The sequence below is a fragment of the Macaca mulatta genome, chromosome 9 (assembly GCF_049350105.2).
Source record: "Macaca mulatta isolate MMU2019108-1 chromosome 9, T2T-MMU8v2.0, whole genome shotgun sequence".
Lineage (NCBI taxonomy): Eukaryota > Metazoa > Chordata > Mammalia > Primates > Cercopithecidae > Macaca > Macaca mulatta.
In genome coordinates this window covers 26037669-26050050 of record NC_133414.1, presented here as the reverse complement: position 1 = coordinate 26050050, position 12382 = coordinate 26037669, and the positions used below count along the sequence as shown (strand labels likewise).

At 37.5% G+C, this 12382-nt stretch overlaps 1 protein-coding gene across 7 annotated transcripts in view; it reads left to right on the top strand.

Annotated features, from left to right (window-relative positions):
* ARHGAP21 (Rho GTPase activating protein 21) overlaps window positions 1–11639 on the top strand; it is a 133771-nt gene extending 122132 nt beyond the window's left edge. For 4 of the 7 annotated variants that reach the window (NM_001261285.1, XM_028853422.2, XM_077945221.1 and 1 more), the window contains 7 exon segments: window positions 166–239; window positions 317–406; window positions 3433–3558; window positions 3739–3780; window positions 4097–4202; window positions 6113–6144; window positions 9156–11639. In NM_001261285.1, coding sequence (NP_001248214.1) covers window positions 166–239; window positions 317–406; window positions 3433–3558; window positions 3739–3780; window positions 4097–4202; window positions 6113–6144; window positions 9156–10850 — 2165 coding nt within the window. In that variant the 3' untranslated portion in view covers window positions 10851–11639. 7 annotated transcript variants of the gene reach the window in all.
* The last annotated feature ends 743 nt before the right edge of the window (window positions 11640–12382 follow it).

The following is a 12382-nucleotide window of genomic DNA, read 5'->3' as shown; positions in this document are numbered from 1 at the left end:
ATAGGATGGTTCCTGCAGGGAACTTACATTTTAGAGATTTACATTTCAAAGACTATGTAGAAATCTTTCTTATGTTGTGGTTTAAAATTAATCCTTAAAGGGAAACTAGATTACAATTCACCTAAGCAATTTAAAATAAATTTGTTTTATTGTTCTTGTCATCAGATAAATATGCTGATTTTATTGAAGCCAATCGTAAAGAAGATCCTCTAGATCGTCTGAAAACATTAAAAAGACTAGTAGGTATTATTTTATATTTTGGGGGATACAACTAAAATTCAGCCTCTAAATCCATCGTGAAAATAATGTGTTTCAGATTCACGATTTGCCTGAACATCATTATGAAACACTTAAGTTCCTTTCAGCTCATCTGAAGACAGTGGCAGAAAATTCAGAAAAAAATAAGGTATGTTAAAGGCTTATTTGAGAAATGTACTTTTAGTGGCTTTAGTTTAAAAGATATGCTTCATTCCTTCATGCCAAATAGTCAATAAAAGGTTTATAAATTCAACATCAAACTGGGTAAGTTCTTCTTAAAATTGTTTTTAAAAGCAAAAGATCCCAAAATACCAGTTGTCACCATTTTAAAAGGATATTTTAAAAGATTTCTTGTATGGTTATTCAGTAAGAAAAATGAAAAAGTCAGAAATTTTACTGCTCTGATTTTTCAGCTGTATATCAGTATTTTGAAGAGGTAAGATATGCATACGCTACAACAGTCAAAAGGCCAAATAGAATACAGTGAAAACAGACATAAACAGATAAGTCATTTTCATCCCTTTTAACACCACAAAATATATTCTTTATATTGTCTAATACTCAGTTCACATTCAGTTTTTCTTTTTTTAAAAGTTATGTTAGAGACAAGGTCTCACCATGTTGCCCAGGCTGGTCTCAAACTTCTGGGTTCAAGCAATCCACCTGCCTCCCAAAGTGCTGGGATTATAGGCATGAGCCACTATGCCCAACCCCATTCAGTTTTTCTTGATTGTAAAACTGTCTTTGTAGGGTTATTTGCTTAAGTCAATATCCACACAAGGTCTACACATGGTATTTTGGTTGACAGGTTGTAGTCTTAACTTAGTTTTTTGATGATTATTGCCTAAATCCATTATATCATCAGAGATTGTAAAATGATGATTTTCTAACTCAAGGGCATTACTTCTTAAAGTACTGAAACAGTCATTTTAATTTCTGGAGAAGAAAATGAAAGAATACCACAAGCTCAGGAATATTGCTGACACTCTTTTCTGAGTGATTTAGATAGATCAGTTTAGTCGTTGTGCATGTTCTGGAAGTTGTAGTAAGGATTGATATGAGAAGAGTGTCAACCTCTATTACCTGCAAATCAAGAAGCTTACTTCCTTTAGATGCTCAATTTCCTCTGTAGTGATAGGGCTACAAAATGGTTAGGGAGAAAAAAAAAAAGGAAATGAAAGCCTAGACTGTTTCCAGAAATTCATACTGTAGGAGCCAAAGAGTTTTCAATATAATTGTAGCTGAAGTAGTCTCCAATTAATGTCAGTGTTTCCTGAAATCTATTATATCATTCATCAGTACAGAGAAAAGAGTGTTGGTCTAGTTAGTTTAGAAAGTACTGAATTAATCTTTAGCATAGGTTTTTACTGCAGAATTTTTTGTGTCTTTAATATAATTACACTGAATCTTGAAGAAGGGTATGGTATTTTATGGAATATTAAAGAAAAATAGAATTTTTAAATTTATGAATAAACTGTACACTATTTTATCAGTTTTATGTAGGAACCAGCTGAAACTGTTTACCCAGATAAAATATTACTGTGTATACATATAAATATTAATGCATGTTATCATTAGTCTAAAAACATAAATCATAGTCAAGAATCTAGTAAAAATTTTACATAAGGCATTTGAGGTGGTAGACTTGTGTTTTTTGAGCCACCAACACCAGCACAGATAGAAGAGTAGGATGAGTACATATTCTAAGAGGGAGACCAGAAACATTTCTGCGTGCCCAGTTTTAAGTACACCTTTCCCACACATAGTTTCTTTCTACCAAGCCAACTCTCTAGAAAAATCCTGATTTCAACACAATTTCCTCTTATTCCTCTGCAGTGATGGTGTCGTTAGGTATGTGCTACACTAGTTAACATGTTAGGTGTGCAGCAATTGCTTTTCCCTTTTTTCCAGTTTGGCTTTTTGAGTTCGGTGGTGATTTTTAGCCCCCTGATATGTTATTAGGGTTGATTAAAGTTATTTTAATCAAATACTGAATTCAAAATATATCAGACATTGTAAGATTTAATGAAGGAAAGCAAAAGATCCATACCTCTGACAGTCTGATAATTAAACAAGGAATACCGTCTATAGAAATTAATGCATAAACAGAGAAGTATACAAAAGAGTGAGGCATTCAGAGCAAAGCAATCCCAACCAAAGAGCTTCAGAAGATTGGTTTCAGGTAAAAATGGGTCAGAAGTAGTATTTCCAACCATTGGGTGTTTACACATTAGTGATTTTGATGTACTAGAGGGAAAATCTGTAACCTTTCATATTTCTTCCACTTTCATTTCTCAAGGGGAGGGAATTTTGTTTTGTTTTTTTTTCCTTTTTTCTTCAGACAGGGTCACACTTTGTCGCCCAAGCTGCAACCTCTACCTCCTTCCACCTTAGCCTCAGAGTAGCTGGGACTACAGGCACACACCATCACGCCTGGCTATTTTTAGTAGAGATGAGGTCTTGAACTCCTGGGCTCAAGCAATCCACCTGACTCGGTCCCCCAAAGTGCTGGGACTACAGGTGTGCCTGTAATCTTCTGCAAGCTTTTTTTCCTTTGATTTTAACATTTTTATCAGTTAATCCAGCTTTGGTAACCCTCGTTTTGAACCAAATCAGTTTTTTCAATCAAAGACTTCTTGGAAAAAAAATGAATGCTAATTATGCAATGCACATTATCATTAATGCAGAAGAAACATTTTGTACACATTTGCTTTGAAAATCCTAACTAGGCCACTTGTGGTGGCTGACACATGGAATCATAGCACTTTGGGAAGCTAAGGCCAGGATTTCAAGACCTTGAAATCTTGGTCTTGTAATGTGACCTTGGCAACATTATAAGATTCTATCTTTACAAAAAAAAATTTAAAAAACTTAGCCAGGCATGGTGGTACATACCTATAGTCCTAGCTACTCAGGAGGCTGAGGCAAGAGGATCACTTGAGCCCAAGAGGTCGAGAGTGCAGTCAGCTATGATCATGCCGCTGCACTGCAGCCTGGGTGACAGTGAGACCCTGTCTCAAAAAAAAAAAAAAAAAAAAAAAAATACCTTGCTAGAAAGCATTTTTTAAATCTACATCAAAGCCATTTTTCTGTTTATATTCTTCTTTACCAAAAATCCTACAATGGGAATTTCAGCCTACTTCTTTAAGAAAAATTCTGGTATTTCCCATTCAGATGGAACCAAGAAACCTAGCAATAGTGTTTGGTCCAACCCTTGTTCGAACATCAGAAGACAACATGACCCACATGGTCACCCACATGCCTGACCAGTACAAGATCGTAGAAACGCTCATCCAGCACGTAAGTTCATGCTTCATCCCTACAAGAAAATTCATTTTCACGGGCAGCCACTATGTGGTCAGAGAGGTTGGTTGTAATATTTTTCCCTAAGAAAATTACCCTTTTTCTATACTATCCTCCAAGATCTCAATATATTTAAAGGCTTGTTTAATTTCTCTTCTTACCTTTTTTAAATTTTAGCATGACTGGTTTTTCACAGAAGAAGGTGCTGATGAGCCTCTTGTAAGTATTGTCCGTCAGCATTTGTACTCAGTTAGTTTCATTTGGGACACAAGATCCTGGCGCGCCAACAATGTCAACTTCCTGCTTTGTATGCTATTGTCCGCTTTGCGCCCCGGAAGCAGGTCTCTAGCTCAGTTTCTGATCTAATGAATATACCAGTACAGTGCTTATTTTGCAGATAATTATGCGTAAACAGTGTAAAAACATTAAGCACAGGTGCTTTACTTAGGAATGTGTCTTTTACTAAATGTTGTTTAAATTTTAAAGAAAGTATCTTTGAAGAGATGATGAAGAGATCTTTGTTTATTAACCATAGACAACAGTGCAGGAGGAAAGCACAGTAGACTCCCAGCCAGTGCCAAACATAGATCATTTACTCACCAACATTGGAAGGACAGGAGTCTCCCCAGGAGATGTATCAGGTAACTCTTGCCTGGGCAGTCTTGACCTCTAGGCTGAAAGCTACATTCTTACAATATGAAAGAGCAAATCAATCATAGTGAATTGTTACTTATGATTTTTTTCTTTTTCTCTTCCTTTCTACTAATAAAAAACCTTAATCTTCCTTTTCCGATTGATCTGAATTATCTTCCAGTGACTCTAATGCCATTGGCAGTGCATGCAGTTGTAATGTAATGTTTGTCAGAATGGAACTATGAGGGAAATGAGCATGCAAACCACTGTTTTGTTCTTTTTTTTTTTTTTTTTTTTTAATTCACAGTTTCCATGTAATAGTCATCACAAGGTAAAACAGATATATGCTACTGAGTATGTGGTTGCTGTGATGGCAGAAAGTATGATCTGGGCTGTATAAGTAGTTCTTATTCTTGAGCCAGGAGTTCTGTTTAAAAGCAGCAAGTTAAATCTGTTGAACTGGTAATGGGCTCCATTTTCATAAATAACAGTGTTTTATTTGTCACAGTAAAAGCCAGCCTATTTGAGATTTATTTTCTTCCGTTTCCTGTTGCCACCCTAATGCTTGGTTAAGTATTAGTTCTTCTAGGCTCTTTTGAATGAAAACTTTCTCCTGCCAAACTGTTGCACTAATCTAGCATGTTGTTTTACACAATGTTCTCCCTTTGTCTCTAGTTCTTGTTTTAGTCCTAAAGGGTTTTTTCAGCTCTTACTGACACAGGCAAATCTATACTGATGTTGAACAGGCGAAGTGGGAGGAGTCTATCACACGGTAATGTCACTAGTGGATTCTGTGATGTCCCTGATGGACAGCTGGAACTGTAGGAAGAAGGAGGACTGTTGTCCACACTGTAGCTGCCTTGTCTGCAGAAACCCCCGATTCTTGTAAATGCAAACATAGTTGATCTGTGGTGTAAAGTTTCTCTTAAGATTATTGTAAACAGATCACTACTACTTTCTTAAAAGTTTTTCTGCTGTTTCTTGTTATTTCTGAAGCAGACCCTGAGGAGAAATAGCATGGTATGGTCTACCAGTTCTTAAAGTCATAAAGCATTTAGCCATGTGTTAAAAGGGGCGTGGCATGGGGCTCAGCTCATTATTCTGAAAACCAATTTCCCTAATGTTGAAAGATGAAACTGCAAAATTGGTATTATCCTGAATATTGCTAGCCCCTTCCTACCCTCTTTGTAATTGTATAATCTGAGTTTTTGCCAGACAGTAAAATTATGGTCTCCATTTTTCCATTTCCATAATAGCATTTGTTAATAGATAATTGCAAAACTGGTAGCAAGTTAGTCAAAAGGATCCCTCACTGCTCTGCTATGGAACTGGGGTCTGAAGCACAAAGATAAACATTATTTATTATAAAACCAAAGTGACCTGGAAGCAAGATTATCTTAATGCCTCTTTTGCATCCATACGTGTACAGCATAATGCTTAGAAAATTTAAGTCTGACAAAAATCAAACACACCAGTATGAGTGTCTCAATTGTAGCTAGGGCGGCCAACACTCTTAAAAGTTCTACATTGTGTATCAGTCTCAGATACAGGATGTGGTACATAAAAAAACAAACAAAAAACATTGTTGTTACACTGTCCTCAAGCTTCTTTATTGCTAGATTTAATATTTAGAAAATCTAATAAACACGAGTATTTCTGTTTTTGTTTAGTACAGGGCTCCTTTGCCATTTCTATCATTGAGCTGGTTCTGCCTACAATTCACAGCATCCTTTCATGGCGGTGGCTTTCTGTGGTGCAGCTTGCATCTTTGTGAGCTCTGACTATCCACTGTGTTCTATTGTTTTGAGTTTTGCTTTCACATTTTGTTCTGTGCCTGTCTTTCCATAAGTTTTGCATTGTTTGTGGAAAGCAGTAAAGATTGGCTAATACTGACCATGTTTTATTTAACTTTTCACAGATTCAGCTACTAGTGACTCAACAAAATCTAAGGTAAATTGTTTCATACAATTTGAAATATTTTAGGGGGGAATTGTTGATTGTTATGGTTGATATTCAAATGCATTCCTCTCTGTGTCTAATGACAGAGCAACAAAGTATAATAAAAAATGAATTCCTAAAACAATATATGATAGAAGAATACTGGATTTTGACTTGGAATACAAACTCAAAAGTTCATATTCTTCTCATTGTGCAGTTTTGGCATAATACAAAGATCTAGGCCATTCTTTAATGTGAAAATTAGGTCCTAACATATACAGAAGTGAATAATAAAACGAGAAGCCTCCCTGTACCCATCTCCAGCTCCAATAATTATCAGCACTCGGCCAGCTCTGTTTCCTCTGCATGCCACCTGCTTCCCTCCCTCTAGGACCATCTTTACACAAATCCCAAACATCGTATCATCTGTAAATATTTCAGAAGTACTATCAATTTTTTTGTTATGCATTTTTACACTATAGTCTTGCCTTTTCAGTGAAATCACTAATTTTTTAATAATATTTTTACACAATCTGTGTTCCCTCAATTATACAACTTTTTGAATAGTTTGTTGTCAAGTCAGTGGATCTAAATTTTGCTCTGTTGAGGCAGTAGCAACTAGAATTGTCAGACTTCTTAAAACATTGTTATATTTTGTAATGAGACATGAATTTTATGTATCATGTTTAAATATCATAATAGGACTCCATATGATTAAAACAAAAATATTTTATCATGTCTCTGTTACTTGTGATGTTCATCTTTTCGCCCAGCTTTTTATCTTGAAAAATGTTAAACCTACAGAAAAGCTGCTAAAATGATAGCACCCAAATCCTTTACCCTAGATTTATCAGTTGTAAATTCACACTTTTTTTCTGAATCATTTGATAGTTAACTTGTAGAGATTTTTCTGAATCATTTGATAGTTACTTGTAGAGATAACACTACACCTAAATACTTCAGCATATAAGAGAATTGAGGCATTCTCCTATATAATTACAGAGTAATTTTCATACTCAGGAAACTAATGTAGGTACAATACATTATTATCTAATGTGCAGTGTTTATACAGATTGTCCCAGTAATATTCTTTACTTCCTTATACAGAATGCAGTCAAGGATCATTCCTTGCATTTCATTGTCAAATCTCTTTAGACTTCTTTAATCTAGAACAGTTTTGTTAACTCTGTTGAAATCCCTGCTTTTCCTTTCTCTAGGTGCATTTTTCTTAACCTGTTATTACAATAGCCTTTTCATCTTATCTATAGTGGTGTTATATCATGCCTGTAATATAGTGGATATCCCAATGATATGAGTAACTACTTCTAACAGTCTCTGTAGAAAAGTAGAGTAATTTGCCCCAACACGCATATGATCATAGAATTGTAAAGAGACCCTTAAGGAAATCTTAAAGACAGTATAATCTAATTGCTTCTTGCCATGGAATTGAGATGTTTAAAAGTGAATCACTTGCTCGTACCTAGCAAGCTAGAGAGGATGGACATCAAGGTCTCCCAGTTCAGAGCCCAGTCACAACTATTAGTCTTTAGCAAAATGTGGGGAAAATGTGCTGGATAATTACGAAAGTCTTTATAATATAAAAACAAAGTTATATTCATCTGTGATTTCATCTTGGTGAATTCTTTGATAGAACAGCCTGAATTTTTACTTTAAATAGAGCAGTTTTAACTTGTCTAAGATTTTTAGGCAATAGAGAAATATACTGTCGGCTTCTGTTACTCAGCGTACCTCCTGCCTACCTGCTTGTCTCAAAAAGTGTGTGGTTAAACCAGCAGATATTTAGGAACGAATTAATAGTTGCAATCGAAAACCTATTATATCTAGATGCAGTGGCTCATGCCTGTAATCCTGGCACTTTGGGAGGCTGAGGTGGGAGGATAGCTTGAGACTAAGGCTTCTAGACCAGCCTGGGCAATATGGTGAAACTCCATCTTAGAAAAAAAATGTTTTAAAGAACCCATTATACATAGCAAATAACTTTCCCAATAACAGTGCACTAAAGTGTTTCTGTGGTAAGGATTTATTTTTACTTATGTTAATTGATCTTTCCTTCCTGCCTTCCTGAGATGGGTTCTCACTCTGTCACCCAGGCTGGAGTGCAATTGTACCCTCATGCCTCACTGCAGCCTCGACTTCCCCAGGCTCAGGTGATCCTCTGACCTCGACCTCCCAAGTAGCCAGGACCACAGGTGCGTGCCACCATGCCCAGTTAATTTTTTGTAGAGACAGGGCTTCACCATGTTCCCTAGGCTGGTCTCGAACTTCTGGGCTCTAACAGTCTACCCGCCTCGGCCTCCCAAAGTGCTGGGATTACAGGCATGAGCCACCACACCTGACCTGTTTTTTGAATATTCTAATTCCGTTGTTACCTTGAGATAAATGAAGACAGTACCAACCTGATTTACTTAAGGCAGATCCTTGAAGATCCCTCCTGGATGAACTAATGGAAGACCAGAGTTTCCTTATCTCAATGAGCTTATCTGATACAGTATCTATATCATGTGATACCTGTAATTAGAAAATTAAAGTCAGTCATAAACATTTAATAACCTATATCAGACTATGATGTTTGACCATGTCACAATATTGGTTAACCTATCTCATGCCTGTGTTCCAAATGAAGGAAGTGAAGCAGGCCTGGGCACTGTGGAAGGAGGGAAAGTCAGGTGTTTGGGGGATATTGATAGGAACTGGCACTAAGCAGAGACTGTTTGCCGGAAAGGCAGATGTGTATGAGCTGTGGTTTGGCAGTTAAATACCACCAGGCAAGAAGTTGGACTCATTAAATAAAAATTTGGCTTTGGTGCAAGGTAAAAAGAGGTGTTTAAAAAAAAAAAAAAAAAAAAAAAAAAAAAAAAAAAAAAAAGCTAATTGCACTGTTGATGCTTCCAGAGCTTTAGTAGATAATAATTTGATAAGAAATATTTGGGAGACAAGCTTGTCGGAACATGAACTCAGCTGCATTCTCATGCTCAGAGTCTGTCTTCTCTCTCGCCTCCCAGGGTTCTTGGGGATCTGGCAAGGATCAGTATAGCAGGGAGCTGCTTGTGTCCTCCATCTTTGCAGCCGCTAGTCGCAAGAGGAAGAAGCCAAAAGAAAAAGCACAGCCTAGCAGCTCAGAAGATGAACTGGACAATGTATTTTTTAAGAAAGAAAATGTGGAACAATGTCACAATGATACTAAAGAAGAGTCCAAAAAGGAAAGTGAGACACTGGGCAGAAAACAGAAGATCATCATTGCCAAAGACAACAGCACTAGGAAAGACCCCAGCACGACAAAAGATGAAAAGATATCACTAGGAAAAGAGAGCACGCCTTCCGAAGAACCCTCACCGCCACACAACTCAAAACATAACAAGTCCCCAACTCTCAGCTGTCGCTTTGCCATCCTGAAAGAGAGCCCCAGGTCACTTCTGGCACAGAAGTCCTCCCACCTTGAAGAGACAGGCTCTGACTCTGGCACTTTGCTTAGCACGTCTTCCCAGGCCTCCCTGGCAAGGTTTTCCATGAAGAAATCAACCAGTCCAGAAACGAAACATAGCGAGTTTTTGGCCAACATCAGCACCATCACCTCAGATTATTCCACCACATCATCTGCTACATACTTGACTAGCCTGGACTCCAGTCGACTGAGCCCTGAGGTGCAATCCGTGGCAGAGAGCAAGGGGGACGAGGCAGACGACGAGAGAAGCGAACTCATCAGCGAGGGGCGGCCTGTGGAAACCGACAGCGAGAGCGAGTTTCCCGTTTTCCCCACAGCCTTGACTTCAGAGAGGCTTTTCCGAGGAAAACTGCAAGAAGTGACTAAGAACAGCCGGAGAAATTCTGAAGGAAGCGAAGTGAGTTGCACCGAGGGAAGTTTAACATCAAGTTTAGATAGCCGGAGACAGCTCTTCAGTTCCCATAAACTCATAGAATGTGATACTCTCTCCAGGAAAAAATCAGCTAGGTTCAAGTCAGATAGTGGAAGTCTAGGAGATGCCAAGAATGAGAAAGAAGCACCTTCATTAACTAAAGTGTTTGATGTTATGAAAAAAGGAAAGTCAACTGGGAGTTTACTGACCCCCACCAGAGGCGAATCCGAAAAACAGGAACCCACATGGAAAACGAAAATAGCAGATCGGTTAAAACTGAGACCCAGAGCCCCTGCGGATGACATGTTTGGAGTAGGGAATCACAAAGCGAATGCTGAGACTGCTAAAAGGAAAAGCATCCGGCGCAGACATACGCTAGGAGGGCACAGAGATGCTACTGAAATCAGTGTTTTGAATTTTTGGAAAGTGCATGAGCAGAGCGGGGAGAGAGAATCAGAACTTTCAGCTGTGAACCGGTTAAAACCAAAATGCTCAGCCCAGGACCTTTCCATCTCAGACTGGCTGGCCAGGGAACGCCTACGCACCAGTACCTCTGACCTTAGCAGAGGAGAAATCGGAGATCCCCAGACAGAGAACCCAAGCACACGAGAAACAGCCACGACCGACACACCTTTGTCTTTTCAGTGCGACACAGGCAGTTCTTCCAGCACCTTGGCTTCAACCAACAGGCCCCTTCTTTCCATACCACCGCAGTCATCTGACCAAATAAACGGAGAAAGCTTCCAGAACATGAGCAAAAATGCTAGTTCTGCAGCGAATGCCCAGCCTCGTAAACTGTCTGAAACCCCAGGCAATAAAGCAGAGTTTCATCCCTGTCTTTAAACTGGGGATATGTCCACTCTAGCAAGTAAAAAAACTACTGTTACACGTTCCAGTAACTCTGTCAATATTTTCTTGTATCAGAATTGTTATTATGCAGCCTTCATTTGGGCTGGTTTCATCATTTTGCACTGTGAAATAGCTTTACAGTGCATTACTACAGCCAGAAGAACATATATATATATATTTAAAAATATATCGGATAGTTGCACACAAATGAGCAAGGTATTTGTTGCAACTTACTACATAGCATATACCCAAAATCACTGAAGAAAATCACTGGCATCAGTGTGCAGCAAATTTGTTCTTTTGGTTTCATCACTAACAAAAGTGCCTCATCATAAAAATACAGTTGGTTTTTAGGGTGCCATATTGTTAAAATTAGATAACTTACATTGAATAAATGAATGCGTTTTATCGGTAACAAATTTCATTACATTTACCAGTTTTAACACAGGTGGATACAGAACTTCCATTCTTTAGTCATTCCAGGTGGATCTGAGTTTTATATTCAAACTTTTAATACAGTTTTTGAGTTTTGTGTGACTTGAATTTTTAATCTTTCTGTAAAATACGTAACTTAAATGAACATATTAAATGTGTATCTTTTCTTCAGATACCAGATTTGATATAAATGTTGTAACATAGGTGTGTAGATAGTGGATCCTGGATGGAACTGGCTTCTTTATCGAGAAGAATATAATTCTGCATGAGGACTTAATGAATCCAAACCTGTGTCATGCCTGTGTGCATACCCAATTAAACACTGGAAATAAACATTGTTTTGGTGAACTTTGCATGGCTTGAAACTTATTCTGATATATTTTTAGATGTCATCCATTTATAACTACCTTACGTGATTAAAAAGGTACCTGACTTTCAAAAGACACCTACTATATTTATACATTCCATCTTCTCCTCTTTCTTGCTGTGGTGGGCAGAGACTCTTACAGATGCTTACATGAGCCTAACCTCACTTGTTGACAGATAGTATTTAATTCTTCTAGGGAAAGTAATGTATGTTAATGACCTTTTCGTGAGTGAAACGAACATGAGTTTGGAGTCACTCCAACTCTATACTTCCTAGATATGTGAACTTGAACACATTATTTAACTCCTCTGAATTTGTTTTCTCTTATAAACAGTGACAGTATTACTACCTATTATAAGGGTGATTAGATTTAAATGAGATACTGTTCCACTTACAGTGCCTGCCACACACTAGTTTCAAAATAGAACAAAGCTGTTGTTGGTAGTAATGGTTACAAAAAAATCTCAGACTGTTAAGGCTGAGAAGGACCTTAATCATCAAATCCAGAGATTTTCAACTGTCAAACCCGATACTTTCTTAAAAGTATTTTGAAATTTCCCCTTTACCATCATGAAATGAAATTCATAATATATCTAAACATAACTTTATATTCAGTATGTTACGATATAGACTATAATTCCCTATTACAGTAGAAAAGAAAAGTGATTTATAATACATTTTTCAATATGCAAATGCTCAGGTACAACTACAGCACAAAAATAAC